Below are 20420 nucleotides of genomic sequence, written 5' to 3' on the forward strand. Positions count from 1 at the left end.
ATAGTAGAGAAAATCCAGACTCAATCCAGAGCTGCCCGGTATCCAGCGACCGCTCTCACTGAACGCACAGCCGCAACAAAAGTAAGTCACCCTTCCGGCACTCAGGAAGTGATTAGTTAAAAAAAAAAAAAAAAAAAACACACACCACACAAAAACTCTTGCCACTTCAGAAAAGGCCCGCCCCTTCCTGGCCGGCAATAACCTCCACTATGAAAGTAAAGCCACCGAGAACAAGTAACATACTACCACCCTGACCGGAAAACACCAGAAACAAAAACCAAACAGCCTATTAAAAAAAAGGAGTCCTCTCATCCCCAGTGCCTGCACAAACTGCCTCACATTATCATATTAACCCATAATAGGATTAATGCATCTTATGTCCCATACAGAGCTAACTGTTAAAGTGCCAATATTTTTTTCCTACTTAGAAAAATAAAATTTAGCACTTACCTTAATGTAAATCTCCCTGGCAGCAGGGCAGCTCACTAGGTTTGAGAGGCATTCTCCCTCACATAGACCTGTGGAAAAAAAGAAAGACTGAGTAATCTTACTCAGGCTTTCAAGTTAGGGCAGCAACAACTATTTGGGAGGCGCAGTGAGGATTATACCCCACAAGTTCCCAATTGCTTAAAAGCCACCATTGATGTACTGAAGAGACTGACATGGGCTATGGCTAAACCCCAGGAAGGAGCAGAACAAACTTGCTCTGCTTTAAAATAATAAAATCTTGATTGAAGAATCTTCTTTCAGACACCTAAACTTTACCACCTCCTCGCTTTTAAACGTAGGCAAAGAGAATGACTGGGGTTGGAGGGAAGGGAGGCGATACTTAGATTTGTCGTGGTGCTCTTTGCCTCATCCTGCTGGCCAGGAGAGATATTCCTTAAAGTAATTAGAGATGATCCGTGGACTCAACGTGTCATTAGAAAGAAATACCTTTTACTAATTAAAAAAGGGACAGTCTACACCAAAACGGTTATTGTTTAAAAACTATACAAATATAACCCTGTTGGGTGGACTCTTTAAAGTGATTAACAACTACCTATCAGCGAAGAAGAATGTAATAACTAATAAAATGAAGTTAATTTTCATTCATAATTTTTTTAATGAAAATGCATAATCACTTTATTCTTGCTTTTACTTGCAAACCTCTGTCTCTGTTAGTCAGCCCATATCCGCATTTTTTGTTGATTTTTGCTGAAAACCAATAGTGGGCCATTTGGTGTCCAAGTAACCAATACGCCCATTTGCACATGCATGTGTTCCGAAGCATATGCACTATGAACATTCAAGGGAATCCCAGCTATGTCATTTATCCACAGTACTTTATAGTGAACAGAATACTTACTACACTACGTGAACCCGGAATAAAATCTTAGAATAAACAGCACGGCAATATTGTAATAAATATACATTTTACTGAAAAGGAAAGATTATCCTAACAAAATGCTGAAAATATATACTAGTTTTAGAAATTGTCTCACCACTTTATTTTAATAAGTTAAATATTATATTTATATTAAATGTAATATGTAAGCTCTTGCTTTCCAAATAGACATACAAATGAGTATAATTTAAGAATATTTGGGATATACTTAATTAAAAAGTGCATAGCATAATTATTAATCAGGCTAGTGAACGCCCATTCCACAATATGTAGTGTGTGGGTGGGACGCTCTCTGTCACAGACCCATTCAACCAGGAAACATTAGGGGGCGGAGGAACGAGCGGCAATAAGTAGAATTAATGATTAAAATTATATAAAATCTACTATTTAATAAGTTAGCGGTTTAACTTGGCATATTAAGCATTTATGAAGTACGTTTTAGTAAACAGGACAAATTTACCACCACTTTAAGTAAGCTGAATATGTGCTAAACCACATTGAGGATAGAAGAGGGCAGACTATCAGTCTCTTAAAGTGACAGTATACTCCAATTTTCATATAAACTGCATGTAATAGACACGAATATGCAGATACTGATAACCCAGTATAAAACCTTTTTAAAACTTCCTTAGAAGTTCCCAGTTTAGCACTGTTTGAGGTTAGGCTGGGACACCCAGTTTAAGGGGCTGGGAAATCAGAATGAGCAGACACTCCCCCCTACCCTGCATATGAAAAGACCTATTAGACAAACAGGACTAAGCTTGAATATGTAGACATCAGTATACATCCGATACATTGGGGCTCGATTAGAAGTCTGAAAATCAGCACATTATTTAAAAGCAAAACTATACAATTGTTAAAAAATAGATAAAATCACTCCCAGATGGGCTATATAAAAAAAAAAAAAAAAAAAAAAAAATTATGTACAAAACATTTATGCAAAAAAAAAAAAAAAAATTATGTACAAAACATTTATGCAAAAAAAAAAAAAAAAAAAAAAAAAAACTAGTGTATAATGTCCCTTTAACTGCACATGGGCAAACAGAGTTAATGCCATCTCTGTGTATGAGCTTGTGATTTTGTTCTGAGAGACAGGGAAATCAGTGAAAACAAAATATTCTGAATGGACAAAAAGCTGCTTTATTCATTGCAAAATTCTTCACAGAAAAGCAGGTACAAATTTAAGCAGCTTACAATTTGGGTTTAATGTTTCTTTAACCCTTATCTACTTGTAATACACTGAGCAGTAGTTTAAACCATCACTGTTTCCAGTAACAGAGCCATTATTTAACCTTCCTTTGCAAGCTACAGTGGCTTAACGTTTGTGCCAGCAGTAGAATTCCCCACGTATGCTACCAACAGAGAAGTTGCATACATATATATATATATATATATATATATATATATATATACACACACACACACACATATATACACATATACATATACACACAGACATACCTCACTTTACAGCGCTTCGCTAATACAGCGCTTTGTGGAGCTGAAGTTCAACCTTCAAGGATTTTGAAACAGTGCTGTAATCATCGTGAGATTGCGAAAAAAGTGAATGGCACTATTTTGTTATGCTTAGTTCACTCTGTTAACAGCATTGCAGTGCAATCTTTGTCTCAGTGCTAGTCTGGCAAATTTTACTACAGTAATTGTCACTATTTTACAGGTACAGTATTTATTGAATACTAATTGAATACTTGCTGTGCTAGTGTTAAACTAAACGTAGCACTATTGCACCCCTAATATATGTTAGTTCAAACATGTTTTCAAGATTTTAAACACTGAAAAGAAAGCTATAACTGCCTTGTTTCACTTTAAAGGGACAGTCAACCGGATTATATCATTTTTTGTTTTAATGACATTGTTATATTCTAAGGCTTGTATGCTATTCAATAATATTAAAGTTATTTGGTTTTACACAAAATACTTTTTGCCTTGAATGTACACGCCGATAAACAAGCAAGCCACTACCAGGAGTTAGCGGAGTGCTGCATACCGGAGAGAGCCAGCTGGTTTGCTCTGATTACCAGCCCGTTTCTACAAGCACATTGGTGTGCTCGTATACTGTGTGAGTACCCTGTGCATAATACCAGAAGTTCACCTGTATTCAGTTCATACAGATACACACATTTGTGCGCCTCTTTCTCATCCTTATCTATAGTAATGTAACGAGCAAGCTTGGAAAACACTTTAATCAAAGTAAATAACACTTTAAACAAAAACGGTACTGTGCCTTTAAGAGAAAAAAGCTGCATAAACTCTGCAATATAGTGTAAAAAAGCAGTAAACACAACAAAATTTTTACAGTAGCATCATAAAGCCTTAGTAACTTTGCACCACTATGCAAATAAATAATTAACCCCTTAATGTAAAAACCGGATTGAAAAGAACAAACCGGTAAAAAAAAAAACGTTCAGCACCTTGCCACAGCTCTGCTGAGGCGCCTACCTGCCCTTTAGGAACAATTTGTGGGGAAAAAAACCTCTTTACAGCCCTCAAATACAGCAGGAATCTCTGGAGAAGTAGCTGGATGCTTCTGAGGTAAATAAACTGTGCAACTGAAAATAGGCCCCTCCTACATCACTCGAAGTTATGGAACCTAAAAAACACCAGAGTTTCTTAAACTAGGCATGTGGGTTAATAACCCTTAAACAAGCCACAATGATCCCTTAAAGTCCCTCAAAAAACGTTTTATTTGTAATTAAACCAAAACGTTTTTTCCTATCAGTGTCACCAGTAACTATGAGCCCTTTATGCAAGCTTGGATTCCTCTTTTACTGAATACAGCTTAGCTTTCCCTCATGGGGATATTGCCAGCCTTTTCTAGAAATAACAGTCTGTCTAGAAAAAAAATAGACTGAACATACCTTAATGCAGTTTAGCCTGCAAACTGTTCCCCCAACTGAAGTTTTCCTGTGCTCTTCAGCCCTTGTGAGAATAGCAGTGGATCTTAGTTACAAAATGCTAAGATCATCATCCTCCTTGCAGAAATCTTCATCCCTTTTCTGTCAGAGTAAATAGTACACACCGGTACCATTTAAAATAAACTTTTGCTTGAGAAAATAAAAACTAACATTGTCACCACACTCACTTTGCCCTTCGTAGCAGTTAAGCAGGCAGAGAGAATGACTGGGGGTGGAGCTATATAGACAGCTCTGCTGTGGGTGCTCTCTGCCACTTCCTGTAGGGAAGGAGAATATCCCAGAAGTATGGATGAATCCGTGGACTTGATACATCTTACAAGAGAAATATATTTTTCTGTAGTATTTGCTAATGAAACTACATTCCATTGCCTATTTTCCCCCACGGTGTTCAATACGAGAATTGCAACCAAAGGGTATTTTAAATTGTCATGGATTTAAAATTACCATATGCATTTCCAAGGGCCAATGAGAGAAGCTAAGACTAAAAAGGGCGTACCCAGAGTATTTCCATTGGATGATTTAGAGATAAAGGTAAAATTTGTCTCAGACAAAGAGACTATGCAAAGAAGGGGAATTTTTTTTTATATATTTTTCTGGAAGTTCTATTAGATTTATTGAGATTTGGTAAGATTTATGTAGAAATATTTGGTTGTTATTAACTAAGCATTGTTAAGTTAGTAGTCCATATTTTGGCATTGGAATAAGGTTAAATACAAATTGTTCTTGTAAAATTAATGTAGGATATTTGTTAAGTGATTCATTTTTAGTTAATGTTAATTTATAGAAATAGTGTCCATACATGGGATAATAGACAATATCTATTTAAAAATAATTAATCTAAATCTCTATAGCCTGATATATATTTTAATATTGTATTGATAAATTGATAGATATAACTGTCATATGTGATATTCTGCTACTACATAAATATAATCAAGGTGTATATAAAGATCAACTGATCAGAATTTAGGAATATTATATATTGAGAATAAATATTTTTTTATAATATTTGTCAAATTTATAGATATTTAGAAATATTTTGGGGTACACTACAGATATTTAACATCTTACTGTAGTGTATTGACAAAATTCTGCTATATTAATTGTAGATATCGCTGACAATTTTATACTGCTATTATTAATATTCATAATTACAATACGTAAAACATTGGTGGCAACTGCTGCTGATAAATACACCAACATTACTGACACTCCTGAAACATTCTATAGATCTATCCATAAATCCACTCTCTCATCCTTTTCCGCCTCGACTACTGCAACTCCATCCTCTCTGGCCTCCCTTGCTGCCGCCTAGCTCCTTTACAATCCATAATGAATGCCTCTGCCAGGCTCATCTTCCTTACACATCGCTCTTCATCTGGCTTCCTCTTGCCTCCAGGGTTAAACACAAAATTCTCACTGACATACAAACCCCTCGACTGCACTGCCCTCCCTACATCTCAGACCTCGTCTCCAGATACTCTCCGTCCCGTCCTTTGGCTCCGCTAATGATCTCCTACTCTCCTCCACTCTTACCTTGTCACATTCCCATTTACAAGACTTCTCCAGACTGGCTCCCATGTTACGGAACTCTCTGCCTCGCACCACAAGACTCTCCCCTAGTTTTGAAAGCTTCAAGTACTCCCTAAAGACTCTACTATTCAGATATGCATACAATCTACAATAACCTCCCTATATCCACTGCTTTCCCCTTGAACCCCTTAAAGGGACAGTCAACACCAGACTTATTGTTTAAAAAGAAAATTTTTATTACCCATTCCCCAGTTTTGGATAACCAACACTGTTATAGAAATACACTTTTTACCTCTGTGATTACCTTGCATCTAAGCCTCTGCAAACTCCCCTCTTATTTCAGTTCTTTTGACAGATTTGCATTTTAGCAAATCAGTGCTCACTCCAGGGTAACTTCACGTGCACAAGCTCAATGTTATCTATATGAAACACATGAACTAATGCCCTCTAGTGTTCAAAATGCATTCAGATTAGAGGCAGTCTTCAAGGTCTAAGAAATTAGCATATGAACCTCCTAGAATTATCTTTCAACTAAGAATACCAAAAGAACAAAGCAAAATTGGTGATAAAAGTAAATTGGAAAGTTGTTTAAAAATACATTCCCTATTTAAATCATGAAAGTTTTTTTGGGACTTGACTGTGCTTTAAGCATGTAAGCCTTTGAGCCTGACTGTAGTTCACCTTTATAGGAGCCGACTACAACAGCGCAGCTCAGCAGGGCCCTCTACCCATTTGATCACTGTAAATGTTATCTTGTATACCCTATGTTTATAGCGCTGCGGAATCTGTTGGCGCTCTACAAATACCTGACAAATATCTAAACATGTCTTTTCATACCTGCAGGTAAAGCAATAAAGTTTAAAGGGACGTTCCAGCCAAAATTGGAATCCACATGGATGTATTTCAGTTTTGAATAGAAGCATTTTGTAATATACATATATTAGCAAAAATGTTTCAAATAAAAGCTGTAGCTGCTTCAAAATGTGTATTCAAATATGCACCGTGCACTAGCATTTTAAACAAAGCACTTGTTAAGAGAGCTTAATGTGTTTGTACCACCTGGCAATGACTCAATTTGCTAATTGCCGACATGATACAAGCTCCACTGATGCTAAGAGCAGCTGCAGTATTTAAAATGATGGTGCCCTGAGAATATCTAGCTATGCTTCACGTGCAGAGAAAAATGTAAATACTAAAACAGTGAAAACCTATTAGAAGCATTTTAGCATATAAGTGTAAATTGCAAATGTGTTTTTATTCAAAGATGTAATTTATCTATGTGCATTTAAATTTTGACCGGAATGTCCCTTTAACTTCACTTGAGACCTTATGCATTTAGAGACAGGATTTCCCATGAGAGCTTCAAAATAGGTTTACATCTTACAAAGACTGCATTAGGATGCATACAGCTTCTCACCTGGTCATAGTTGTCATGTCCATGGAAGAATGGCTCCTTCCTGAAGATCATACTGGCCAGCATGCAGCCCAAGCTCCACATGTCCAGACTATAGTCATACATCTGTAAAAGGCAACCCATGTTAATTCCTGAACAGCCATAATGCCATGTAATTAAGCAGGATGAGCTTCCACTTACCTGATAATCTACAAGGAGCTCAGGTCCTTTGAAGTATCTGGAGGCAACTCTCACATTGTACTCCTGCCCAGGATGATAAAACTCAGCCAGACCCCAGTCTATAAGACGCAGCTGAAGGAAGGAGAACAAAATGTATTTAGGGGGATATGGTAAATGTAGGTGAAAGCTGCAGCATATGACTCCGGGTGGTTTCACATACCTTTCTGTGTTCATGATCAATCATAACATTGTGAGGCTTTACATCTCTATGCATTATGCCCATACTGTGACAATAGTCCAGAGCCTAAAGGAGATAGCAAAATAAGTAAACACCCAATGGACCACCTTCCTCCAATAGCATCTAAAATTACCCTCACACCCCACATTATCTTTACCAAGGACCCTTTTCAAACATTGTTTACTTATAATTTTATAAAACATACTAACATAATACGCAGTGCTGCAACATCCTCAATTTTAAGACATTCATGCACTCCAATCACCATCTGACAGGGATTGCAAGTTACTGCCAAAGTGGGTATGGAGTATAGAGGCACAGGTCTGTCCTTATCTGGTGCTCCGATTAAGCCTGGGAATACAAGTGCTTTGCTTTTTATTTGTGAAGATCAACACCATATAATTAGTGCGGTATACTTACTCTGAAAAATTCAGAGTCCGGCTTCTTCGTTTAAGTATAACATGTATACTGTATATGGTCTCTTCTGGTTAAGATGTAACTGCAAATAGATTTATGCTCAAAGTGTGGTATTACACAGTGTATATAATGTGTAGTATACTCACTCCAAAATAATCAAAATCCGGCTCCTCTTATAGTACTTCTGGTCACGGTATAATAATTCCAAAGGCAGCAAAACAAATATTCCTTACAAAAACAAATCATTTATTTAAAATGTGTCACTAAGGACAAGTATAAAAGCGCTTATAAATAGCTCTACGCGTTTCAACTATATATTCGTCTTTCTCAAGAGCAGTAAAATTTGAAAGCACCTTTGTGTTGATCTACACAAATAAAAAGCAAAGCACTTGTATTCCCAGGCTTAATCGGAGCACCAGATAAGGACAGACCTGTGCCTCTATACTCCATACCCACTATTCCGTAGCAGCCTTTAGGGAGAGACCGATAGAAGGCAGCGGTTTTATACAGATTTGTTTGTAACATCTAGCATATTTTGTATAGATCTATTTTTTCTAATAAGTGTCTGCCAAAACCCGATATCTTGTTGCCACACTTTAGAGCAGCCACCACCCACTCATCCATGAGATGTATTAAATTGACATTAAAAACACCAAACTTTCAATCCTGCAATACCAAAGCTAGATTAAGCTGTATATTTTACTTTTGTAAGACGACGTGCAAGTTTGTACAACATGCCGAGGGACAGATTACTCTCTGCTTGGTAAGGGACACTCCAGTGATTCTGCTGGAGGACAGCGACTCCACAAGTATAAACAAATTTTAGCAAAAGGAACAAAAAAACCCTAAATGCCTTATTTTAGTTGCATGTTACTTTAACACCCATGTAAAGCTGAACTTATTTTGTTCTTCTAGTAGGTATACCACAAACCCACTAAAGGACCAATACAGTAGATTGTTTTCTGAAAAATTATACTTCCATTTTACTTGCACACTGTACCAGCAGCCAATCACATTCTTTAAATTCTTGCACATACTCAATTTTAGTAAGAGCTGGTGCCTCAGTGTGCAAGTAAATTAGAAAGTTGTTTTTAATAAAGGCATGCTATCAGAATCATGAAGTTAATGGGACACAAGTCAAACAGGGCCATATGCCCAATAACTGCACCTCACCCCCCTCAAAAAAAAAAAAAAAAAAATCAGTGGGATGTGTCTCAATGCTTGATCAAATATATAAATAAGACACTTACCTTTAATATCTCATACATGTAGAATCTAATATCGTAATCTGTGAGAGTCTGATACAACTGCTGTATGAAAGCAAATTACACAGCATTAAGCACATTATCACTTATAAAAAAAAAAAAAAAAAAGGATCATTGCAGTTAACAAAACAAAATCCTAAACAGTCATTACTCAAAATCTAATCTTACAAGCCTAGACTCCTGAGGACTATAAAGCTTTCAGTGCAAAATGTTAAGTAACAAGACATTTAAATCAAGGTACGATAAACTCATGTACCACCAGGACACCTAAAGGGCATTTTGCAAATATCTTCTTTACCATTTGAAATAGCTGCCTTCCCTGTTAATACGTCTTCCTATACTAGAAATTTCAATACGATATGACAGTAATTGCTAATAGCTGTGTAAACCAGAAATTTAAAAAGAAATCAAAAATTCCAGTGAGGGCTTTTTTAAAGAAAGATCCTACACCAACTTTAAAGGAAATTAATTCTTATTTGCTGTATACCCAAGTTCACTTTCCCATTAAAAACACACAAACTAAAAGGTAAATTTATGCTTACCTAATAAATTTATTTTTTACGATATGACGAGTCCACGGATTTCATCCTTACTTATGGGATTACGCCTCCTGGTCAGCAGGAGGAGGCAAAGAGCAACCACAGCAGAGCTGTATATATAGCTCCTCCCTTCCTCCCACTCCAGTCATTCGACTGAAGTTAGGAAGAGAAAGGAAAAGCCAAAGGTGCAGAGGTGACCGAAGTTTAATAAAAATAAATACATACCTGTCTTAGAAATGACAGGGTGGGCCGTGGACTCGTCATATCGTAAAAGAAATAAAATTTATCAGGTAAGCATACATTTCCTTTTACAAGATATGACAAGTCCACAGATTTCATCCTTACTTATGGGATACAATACCAAAGCTATAGACACGGATGAAAGGGAGGGACAAGACAGTAACCTAAACAGAAGGCACCACTGTTTGAAGAACCTTTCTCCCAAAAACAGCCTCAGATGAAGCAAAAGTATCAAATTTGTAAAATTTGGAAAAAGTGTGAAGAGGCAACCAAGTTGCAGCCTTGCAAATCTGTTCAACAGAAGCATCATTTTTAAATGCCCATGAAGAAGCCACAGCCCTAGTGGAATGAGCCGTAATTCTTTCAGGAGGCTGCTGTCCAGCAGTCTCATATGCCAGACGGATGATACTCTTCAGCCAAAAGGAATGAGGTAGCCGTAGCTTTCTGGCCCCTACGTTTTCCAGAAAAAATAAATAATAAAGATGATTGACGAAATTCCTTAGTCGCCTGGCAAGTAAAACTTCAGGGCACGGACCACGTCCAAGTTATGCAATAGACACTCCTTTTTAGGAGGAGGATTAGGACACAATGAAAGAACAATTTCCTGATTAATATTCTTATTAGAAACAACCTTAGGAAGGAAACCAGGTTTCGTACGTAAAACCACCTTATCAGAATGGAAAATAAGATAAGAGTCACATTGTAAAGCTGAAGGCTCAGAAACTCTGCGAGCAGAAGAAATAGCAACCAAAAATAAAACCTTCCAAGATAACTTAATATCTGTGGAATGCATGGGTTCAAACGGAACCCCTTGAAGAACATTAAGAACTAAATTCAAACTCCAGGGTGGAGCAATTGGTCTGAACACAGGCTTGATTCTAGTCAAAGCCTGACAAAAAGACTGAACGTCGGGAATATCTGCCAGACGCTTGTGTAGCAAAATTGACAAAGCAGAAATTTGTCCCTTTAAGGAACTTGCTGGCAACCCTTTCTCCAATCCTTCTTGGAGAAAAGATAAAATCCTAGAAATCCTAACTCTACTCCATGAGTAGCCCTTGGATTCGCACCAATGATATTTACGCCATATCTTATGGTAGATCTTTCTAGTGACAGGCATACGTGCCTGAATCAAAGTATCAATGGCCGAATCAGAAAAAACCCCGCTTAGATAAAATCAAGCATTTAAATCTCCAAGCAGTCAGATGCAGAGAAACCAGATTCAGTTGATGGAAGGGTCCCTGAATGAGAAGGTCCTGCCTCAATGTCACATGGTGTGACATGTCCACCAGATCGGCATACCAAGTCCTGCGAGGCCACGCAGGAGCAATGAGAATTACAGAAGCTGTCTCCTGTTTGATCCGAGCAATCACACGGGAAGGAGAGCAAACAGTGAAACACATAAGCTAGGTTGAACGACCAAGGAACTGCCAAGGCATCAGTTCGGCCTTAGGATCCCTGGATCTGGATTCGTATCTTGGGAGTTTGGCATTCTGACGGGATGCCATAAGATCCAACTCCAGTCTGCCCCATTTGAGGATCAGAGCGGCAAGACCTCCGGATGGAGTTCCCATTCCCCCAAATGAAACGTCTGTCTGCTCAAAAAGTCCGCTTCCCAGTTGTCCACTCCTGGGATGTGGATTGCTGACAGATAAGAGTGAGCTTCCGCCCACCGAATTATCTTGGATACTTCGGTCATCTCTAAGGAACTCCTTGTTCCTCCCTGATGATTGATGTAAGCCACAGTCGTGATGTTGTCCGACTGAAATCGGATGAATTTGGTCAAAGTCAACTGAGGCCAAGTCTGAAGCGCATTGAATATTGCTCTTAATTCTAGAATATTGATTGGAAGAAGAGACTCCGACCGCGTCCATACCCCCTGAGCCTTCAGGGAATTCCAGACTGCACCCCAGCCTAGGAGACTGGCGTCCGTTGTCACTATCACCCAAGAGGGTCTGCGGAAGCACGTACCTTGGGACAGATGATCCGGCGACAACCACCAAAGAGTCTCTTGTCTCCTGATCCAGATCTATCTGAGGAGACAAATTTGCATAATCTCCATTCCACTGCCTGAGCATGCACAGCTGTAGTGGTCTGAGATGAAAGCGAGCAAATGGAATGATGTCCATTGCCGCCACCATCAATCCAATCACCTCCATGCACTGAGCCACTGATGGTCGAGGATTGGAGTATTAAGAATCTAACTTTCTAACTTCCGTCAAGAAAATTTTCATGGATATAGAATCTATTAGAGTTCCCAAGAAAGGAACCCTTGTCTGTGGAATTAGTGAACTCTTTTCTAGATTCACCTTCCACCCGTGAGTCCTCAGAAAGGACAGAACCATGTCTGTATAAGATTGTCAGTTGGTAAGACGCCTGGATCAGAATATCGTCCAGATAAGGCGCCACTGCAATGGCCCACGGCTTGAGAACCCCCAGAAGAGACCCTAGAACCTCCGTGAAGATCCTGGGTGCTGTGGCCAACCCGAAGGGAAGAGCCACGAACTGAAAATGTTTATCCAGGAAGGCAAACCTTAGGAACTGGTGATGATCCTTGTGGATAGGAATATGAAGATATGCAACCTTCAAGTCCAAGGGTAGTCATATTGACCCTCCTGGATCAATGGCAGGAATTGTCCGAATAGTCTCCATCTTGAAAGATGGAACTCTGAGAAACTTGTTTAGACTCTTGAGATCTAAAATGGGTCAAAACATGCCCTCTTTTTTTGGGTACCACAAAAAGATTTGAGTAAAACCCCTGCCCCTATATTGAACGGGACGAATTACTCCCATAGTAGAGAGTCTTTTGCACAATGTAAGAACGCCTCTCTTTATCTGGTCTACAGACAGACAATCGTAAAAGAAGAAACCTCCCCCTTGGCAGAAAATTTCTGAATTCCAGTTGATACCCTTGGGAGACGATTTCCAGTGTCCAGGGGTCCTGAACATCTCTTATCCAAGCCTGGGTAAAGAGAGTAAGTCTGCCCCCTACTAGATCTGGTCCCGGATCGGGGGCAGCCCCTTCATGCTGTCTTGGGAGCTAGCAGCGGGCTTCTTGGGTTGTTTTTTTGTTCCAAGCCTGGTTGGGGGTCTCCAGATGTACTTGGCTTTGAGCAAAATTCCCTTCCTGTTTAGCGGAGGAGAGGGGACTACTTTGAAATTCCGAAATTATTCTGTTTACCCCTCAGTTTAGCTGCTTTATCCTGAGGTAGGAGATGACCCTTACCTCCCGTAATGTCAGAAATGAATTCCTTCAAGTCAGGACCGAATAGGGTCTTTCCTTTGAAAGGAATAGCCAAAAGCTTTGACTTAGATGACACATCAGCAGACCAAGATTTTAACCATAACGCTCTACACGCTAAAATGTTAAATCCCGCATAGCCGCCAATTCAGCAATCTGAAAGGCGGCATCCGTAATAAAAGAATTAGCCAACTTAAGAGCCTTAATTCTATCTAAAATTTCCTCTAAATGAGTCTTAGTCTTAAGAGGCGTCAAACCAAAAGGCCGCCGCAGTTGTAACTGGTACAATACAGGCCGTCGGTTGTAAAAGAAAACCCTGATGAATAAATAACTTTCAGGAAGACCCTCCAACTTTTTATCAATAGGATCTTTGAAAGCACAACTGTCCTCAATAGGAATAGTTGTACGCTTAGCCAGGGTAGATATAGCTCCCTCCACCTTAGGGACTGTTTGCCAAGAGTCGTGAACAGTGTCAGCTATTGGATACATTTTCTTAAAATTAGGGAGAAGGTGAGAACTGGATACCCGGTCTTATCCCATTCCTGCGTAATAATTGCCAAGATTCTCTTAGGAACCGGAAAAACAGAGTAAGCAAGGCACCTTTAAGTATTTGTCCATCTTAGACAATTTCTCTGATGGTACCACAATAGAGTCAGTCATCCAGAGTTGCTCAAACCTCCCGAAGTGACAGGCGGAGGTTTTAAAGCTTAAATCGGAAGGACATGATGTCAGAGTCCGTTTGAGGCAACACACTTCCCAAGTCGGAAAGTTTCCCCTCAGACAGGAGTTCTCTACCCCCCAAATCAGATCCCTGTGAGGGTACATCAGAAATAGCCATCAAAGTATCAGAAGTCGCAGGAATCAGAGTGGCTTCTGTCCTGCTGCGTTTGCCCTGAAACACTGGCAACTTAGATAAAACCTCTAAGGTTAGATGACATAACTGCAGCCATATCCTGCAGAGTAAATGAAGTGGACGCGGTTGAAGAACATGGCGTCGCTTGGGTGGGTGTTAAAAGGTTGTGACGCTTGGGGAGAAAGTAGTGGCATACCCTGATTCTCATCAGTCTGAGATGCATCCTTAGACATACTTGCATTAAAGAAATTCTGTTCTTTACATTGTAAGGCCCTTTCAGTACATGAGGGACAAAAAGTAAGAGGGGGGTTCCACATTGGCATCTAAACACATAGAACAATTAGTACTTTCCTGAAGTTCAGACATGTTAAACAGACCAGCAATAAAAGTTGTTCTTTACTTGATATATTTAACCTTTTAGTCCAATCATATAGCCAAATAAAAAAAAAAAAAAAAAAAACTACTGCGCCTTTAACTAAAAAAAAAACAAAGAAAATTCTGCTAGCAGTGTAACAACTTTGCAGCGATAAACAGTGCCCATATGTGCACAAACTAACTTAATACTGCTTCATTTGTTCAGTTATTCTATATACAAATTTTATCACACTCCAGACACTTGAACCTCCGCCACAGCCCTGCTGCGGCGCCTACCTGCCCCCTGACAACACTGATCTTCCGTGAGCAGCGCTCCCAAGCTTCTTTGTACCCCTATGTGCACAACTGACTTAGGCCACACCGGAGCCCAGGACCCTGCATCCGATCTGGATGATTACTGCGCGGCTGAGTGCGCGAAACTAGGCCCCGCCCACCGTGGGTGTAACTCGAGCCGTACTGAGACCCCGCATGGGAAGAAGAAACATGTCGGTTTCCCACTCAAATAACTAAAAAAAAAAACGCCATGTGCCCCTCTTATACACACCCCCCAAAGCCAGTTATAAGGAATATAAATAACGACAGCCCTTAAGAAGCAAACCTCATCTCCCAGCGTCAGTCCACACAACATAAGCAAACACAATAGTCACTGCACAAACACACTGATAAATAATCAAAATAAAAGGGAATTCCAGGCACACCCATTTCCATTTATATAGTGCATACCGATTACCCCTCCCCAGTACTGGGAATAATGTCAGCCTGTTCTGATGTATCTAGTCTCCCCAGAAGCAAATGACTGAACACACCTCAATGCTGATTGCAGCATAACACGGTTCTCCACACTGAAGATGTTTCTTTACACTACCTTCAACCGCTATGTGGGAACCAGCAGGATCTTAGATAATGTTTGCTAAGATCATCAACATCAGGGCAGAAAATAAAATGTTCTCCACTCCTCTGGGAAGTTGACTGACGATTTCTCCCTGAGAAAAATAGTACTCACTGGCACCATTTTAAAATAAACTTCTTGACTGAAGAATCTAAACTAACACCTCACTTTACCTCTTCCTATCACTAACACAGGCAAAGAGTGACTGGAGTGGGAGGGAGGAGATATATATAGTATATAATATATATAATATATATATATATATATAATATATTATATATATATATATATATATATATATATATAATATAAAATATATATATATATATAATATTATATATATATATATATATATATTATATATATATATATATATATATATATATCTGCTGTTTTGCTCTTTGCCTCCTCCTGCTGGACCAGGAGCCGTAATCCCAGTAAGGATGAAATCCGTGGACTCGTCATATCTTGTAAAAGACAGTGTGAGTGTGTAATATAAGATAAAACATTTCGGTACTTCACCTTGAAATCTGTATTGTTCACATGTTCGAAAACCAGAGCCGGCGTCCGGGGACTGAAGAGAAATAAGATAGCAAATAAAGGAATGGCTCCTCGTGGCTTCCACACACCATGTTAACTTATATAAGCTGGCCCACCTGCTTAACCACTGGGTCTTTTACTATGTCTGCAAGAGTAATGATGTTTGGCCCTCCCCCGCAAGTTTTCCAGAATCTTGATCTCACGCTTAATTTTCTTCTTCTTCACAGGCTAAAAATAAATGGGAAGAGTTGTGAGAAAAGCTGCAAAGTGCATGACACCCAGAAATCATTAACACTTAACTCCTCATAATCATGGGACACAGCAATGGCCAAGTTTGTTTTTGCCCATAGCAATTTACAGAAACAGAGCTATAATTGAAGCTGCTCACCTTTAGAATTTTCACAACCACCTTCTCATTATTTGTGATATTAATGGCTTCAAAGACTTCACTATATTTGCCTCGACCTAGCTTTCTCACAAGCTGATAATCATCCTGGTTTCTGTAGACAAGAAAGAGTCACTAAAAAAGCATTCACACATTTTGCACATCTTTGAACATTTGTTACATATTTAAATAGTCCCATCAAAGTATAACTCAACACATCTACAGTATCTAACAAAAGTGAGTGCACCACTCACATTTTTGTAAATATTTTATATCTTCATGTGACAACACCGAAGAAATTACACTTTGCTACAATGTAAAGTAATGAGTGTACAGCCTGTATAACAGTGTAAATTTGCTGTCCCTTCAAAATAACTCAACACAGCCATTAATGTCTAAATCATTGGCAACAAAAGCAAGTACACCTCGAAGTGGAAATGTCCAAATTGGGCCCAAAAGTGTTAATATTTTGTGTGGCCACCATAATTTTCCAGCACTGCCTTAACCCTCTTGGGCATGGAGTTCAGAGCTGGAGGTGTGTTTAGGGTTGTTATGTTGGAATACTGCCCTGCGGCCCAGTCTCCAAAGGGAGGGGGGGGGGGGATTATGCTCTGCTTCAGTATGTCACAGTACGTTAGCATTCATGGTTCCCTCAATGAACTGTAGCTCCCCAGTGCCGGCAGCACTCATGAAGGTCCAGATGACAACCCCACCACCATGCTTGACTGTAGGCAAAACACACTTGTCTTTGTACTCCTCACCTGGTTGCCACCACACACGCTTGACACCATCTGAACCAAATTAGTTTATCTTGTTCTCATCTGACCACAGGACATGGTTCCAGTAATCCATGTCAGTCTGCTGTCTTCAGCAAACTGTTTGCGGGCTTTCTTGTGCATCTTTAGAAGAGGCTTCCTTATAGGACGACAGTCATGCAGTGTGCGGCGTATAGTCTGAGCACTGACAGGCTGACCCCCCACCTCTTCAAACAATGCAGCGATGCTGGCAGCACTCAGACGTCTATTTCCCAAAGACAACCTCTGGATATGATGCTGAGCACGTTCAATCATCTTCTTTGGTCGACCATGGCGAGGCCTGTTCTGAGTGGAACCTGTCCTGGGAAACCGCTGTATGGTCTTGCCCACTGTGCTGCAGCTCAGTTTCAGGGTCTTGGCAATCTTCTTATAGCCTAGGCCATCTTTATGTAGAGCAACAATTCTTTTTTTCAGAACCTTGAGAGAGAGAGAGTTCTTTGCCATGAGGTGCCATGTTGAACTTCCAATGACCAGTATGAGAGAGAGTTAGAGCAATAACACCAAATTTAACATAACTGCTCCCCATTTACACCTGAGACCTTTTAACACTAACGAGTCACATGACACCAGGGAGGGTAAATGGCTAACTGGGCCCAATTTGGACATTTCCACTTAGGGGTGTACTCCCTTTTGTTGCTAACAGTTTAGACATTAATGGCTGTGTTGAGTTATTTTGAGGGAACAGCAAATGTACACTGTTATACAGGCAATACACTCACTACTTTACATTGTAGCAAAGTGTAATTTCTTCAGTGTTGTCACATGAAAAGATATAATAAAATATTTACAAAAATGTGAGGGGTGTACTCAGTTTTGTGAGATACTGTAACTTATGTACCTCTACTTACCCAGTACTCACATATTTACAGGGCAGGGGTCAACAAATCTGTTAAATATACGTACTAGCTCCTATATGTTAAGAGCCAAACAGTGGTATGTGTGTATAGATATATGGAGAATAATCCAAAAAGTTAGGAGCCAGGTGTAAAATTCTAGGAGCCAGTGACACCACCTTAAAGAGCCATGATACCCAAATGATGAAGCACATGAAAGTGATGCAGCATAGCTGTAAAAAGCCTACTAGAAAATATCACCTGATCACCATGTAAAAAAGGGAAGATATTTTACCTCAACTGTCCTAAGTATACACACCCCACTGTAAAGACTAAGCAGGATGCTTGTCCCAGTACTTGCTAGGGAGTGTGCATGTGTCATGTGCAGACAGTAATGTTATTTTCCTATTCAGTTTAAGTTCTATGAAATCTCATGAGATCACAGCAAAGGCAAAGCATTACTTCAGCACTGCTGATGGGCTATTTTTTTATCTAACTCACAGCTGGAGAATAACTATTTACACAGCAATAACTGGTGAGCTGAAGAAATTGAGGCAAAATATATTTTATTACATAGATGCGCTCAGGTTATATTTTCTTGTGCTTTTTACAGTTACAGTTGATAGCATATGAGTATTATGTCCCTTTAATTCAAAATATTGTACCCAATTCTACTTATGTTTTTTTCCCTTCTAACAGAAGATGTATTTTATAGAAGATAAAATAAACCAAGTATAACTGAAAAATGCTAGAAAAGTACTTGTTTATTACTCACCCCCATTCTACCACGTGTGATTCATAGTCCCAATATTCACGGGGTCTGTGTGTGTTCACATCCGTGTATACACGGGCCCGACTTGGCACAGGTCCCGACATAGCTGAGCAGTTGGCGGCCACAGATAGAAATTGAAAAGCCACGAACGGTAGGAAGCAGACAGGAATTTGTCACTAAAGGGAAGAAAACATAATTATGCTTACCTGATAAATTCCTTTCTTCTGTTGTGTGATCAGGTCACGGGTCATCATTACTTCTGGGATATAACTCCTCCCCAACAGGAAATGCAAGAGGATTCACCCAGCAGAGCTGCATATAGCTCCTCCCCTCTACGTCAGTCCCCAGTCATTCGACCAAAGAATCAACGAGAAAGGAGTAACCAAGGGTGAAGTGGTGACTGGAGTTATAATTTAAAAAATATTTACCTGCCTTAAAAACAGGGCGGGCCGTGGACTGATCACACAACAGAAGAAAGGAATTTATCAGGTAAGCATAAATTATGTTTTCTTCTGTTATGTGTGATCAGTCCACGGGTCATCATTACTTCTGGGATACCAATACCAAAGCAAAAGTACACGGATGACGGGGAGGGATAGGCAGGCTCATTATACAGAAGGAACCACTGCCTGAAGAACCTTTCTCCCAAAAATAGCCTCCGAAGAAGCAAAAGTGTCAAATTTGTAAAATTTGGAAAAGTATGAAGCGAAGACCAAGTTGCAGCCTTGCAAATCTGTTCAACAGAGGCCTCATTCTTAAAGGCCCAAGTGGAAGCCACAGCTCTAGTGGAATGAGCTGTAATTCTTTCAGGAGGCTGCTGTCCAGCGAGTCTCATAGGCTAAACGTATTATGCTACGAAGCCAAAAAGAGAGAGAGGTAGCAGAAGCTTTTTGACCTCTCCTCTGTCCAGAATAAACGACAAACAGGGAAGAAGTTTGGCGAAAATCTTTAGTTGCCTGCAAGTAGAACTTGAGGGCACGAACTACATCCAGATTGTGTAGAAGACGTTCCTTCTTTGAAGAAGGATTTGGACACAAGGATGGAACAACAATCTCTTGATTGATATTCTGTTAAGTGACTACCTTAGGTAAGAACCCAGGTTTAGTACGCAGAACTACCTTGTCTGAGTGAAAATCAGATAAGGAGAATCACAATGTAAGGCTGATAACTCAGAGACTCTTCGAGCCGAGGAAATAGCCATTAAAAACAGAACTTTCCAAGATAACAATTTTATATCAATGGAATGAAGGGGTTCAAACGGAACACCCTGTAAAACGTTAAGAACTAAGTTTAAACTCCATGGCGGAGCAACAGCTTTAAAAACACAGGCTTGATCCTAGCTAAAGCCTGACAAAAGGCCTGGACGTCTGGAATTTTCTGACAGACGCCTGGTGTAACAAGATGGACAGAGCTGAAATCTGTCCCTTTAATGACTAGCCTGATAAACCTCTTTTCTAAACCTTCTTGTAGAAAAGGACAATATCCTAGGAATCCTAACCTTACTCCAGGAGTAACCTTTGGATTCCGCACCAGTATAGGGTATTTACGCCATATTTTATGGTAAATCTTTCTGGTAACAGGCTTCCTAGCCT

The 20420-nt window shown here is 39.5% G+C and overlaps 1 protein-coding gene across 1 annotated transcript in view; it reads right to left on the reverse strand.

The window, feature by feature from the left end:
- The window catches only part of CSNK2A1 (casein kinase 2 alpha 1), a 98693-nt gene that overhangs the window by 46387 nt on the left and 31886 nt on the right, over positions 1–20420 (reverse strand). Inside the window, 9 exon segments of the mRNA XM_053700347.1 lie at positions 7274–7375; positions 7451–7561; positions 7650–7733; positions 9335–9394; positions 16006–16057; positions 16144–16196; positions 16198–16251; positions 16412–16523; positions 18832–19004. Of these exon segments, the coding sequence (XP_053556322.1) occupies positions 7274–7375; positions 7451–7561; positions 7650–7733; positions 9335–9394; positions 16006–16057; positions 16144–16196; positions 16198–16251; positions 16412–16523; positions 18832–18932 (729 nt within the window). The 5' untranslated portion in view covers positions 18933–19004.

Source organism: Bombina bombina, chromosome 1 (genome assembly GCF_027579735.1).
Source record: "Bombina bombina isolate aBomBom1 chromosome 1, aBomBom1.pri, whole genome shotgun sequence".
NCBI classification, from domain to species: domain Eukaryota; kingdom Metazoa; phylum Chordata; class Amphibia; order Anura; family Bombinatoridae; genus Bombina; species Bombina bombina.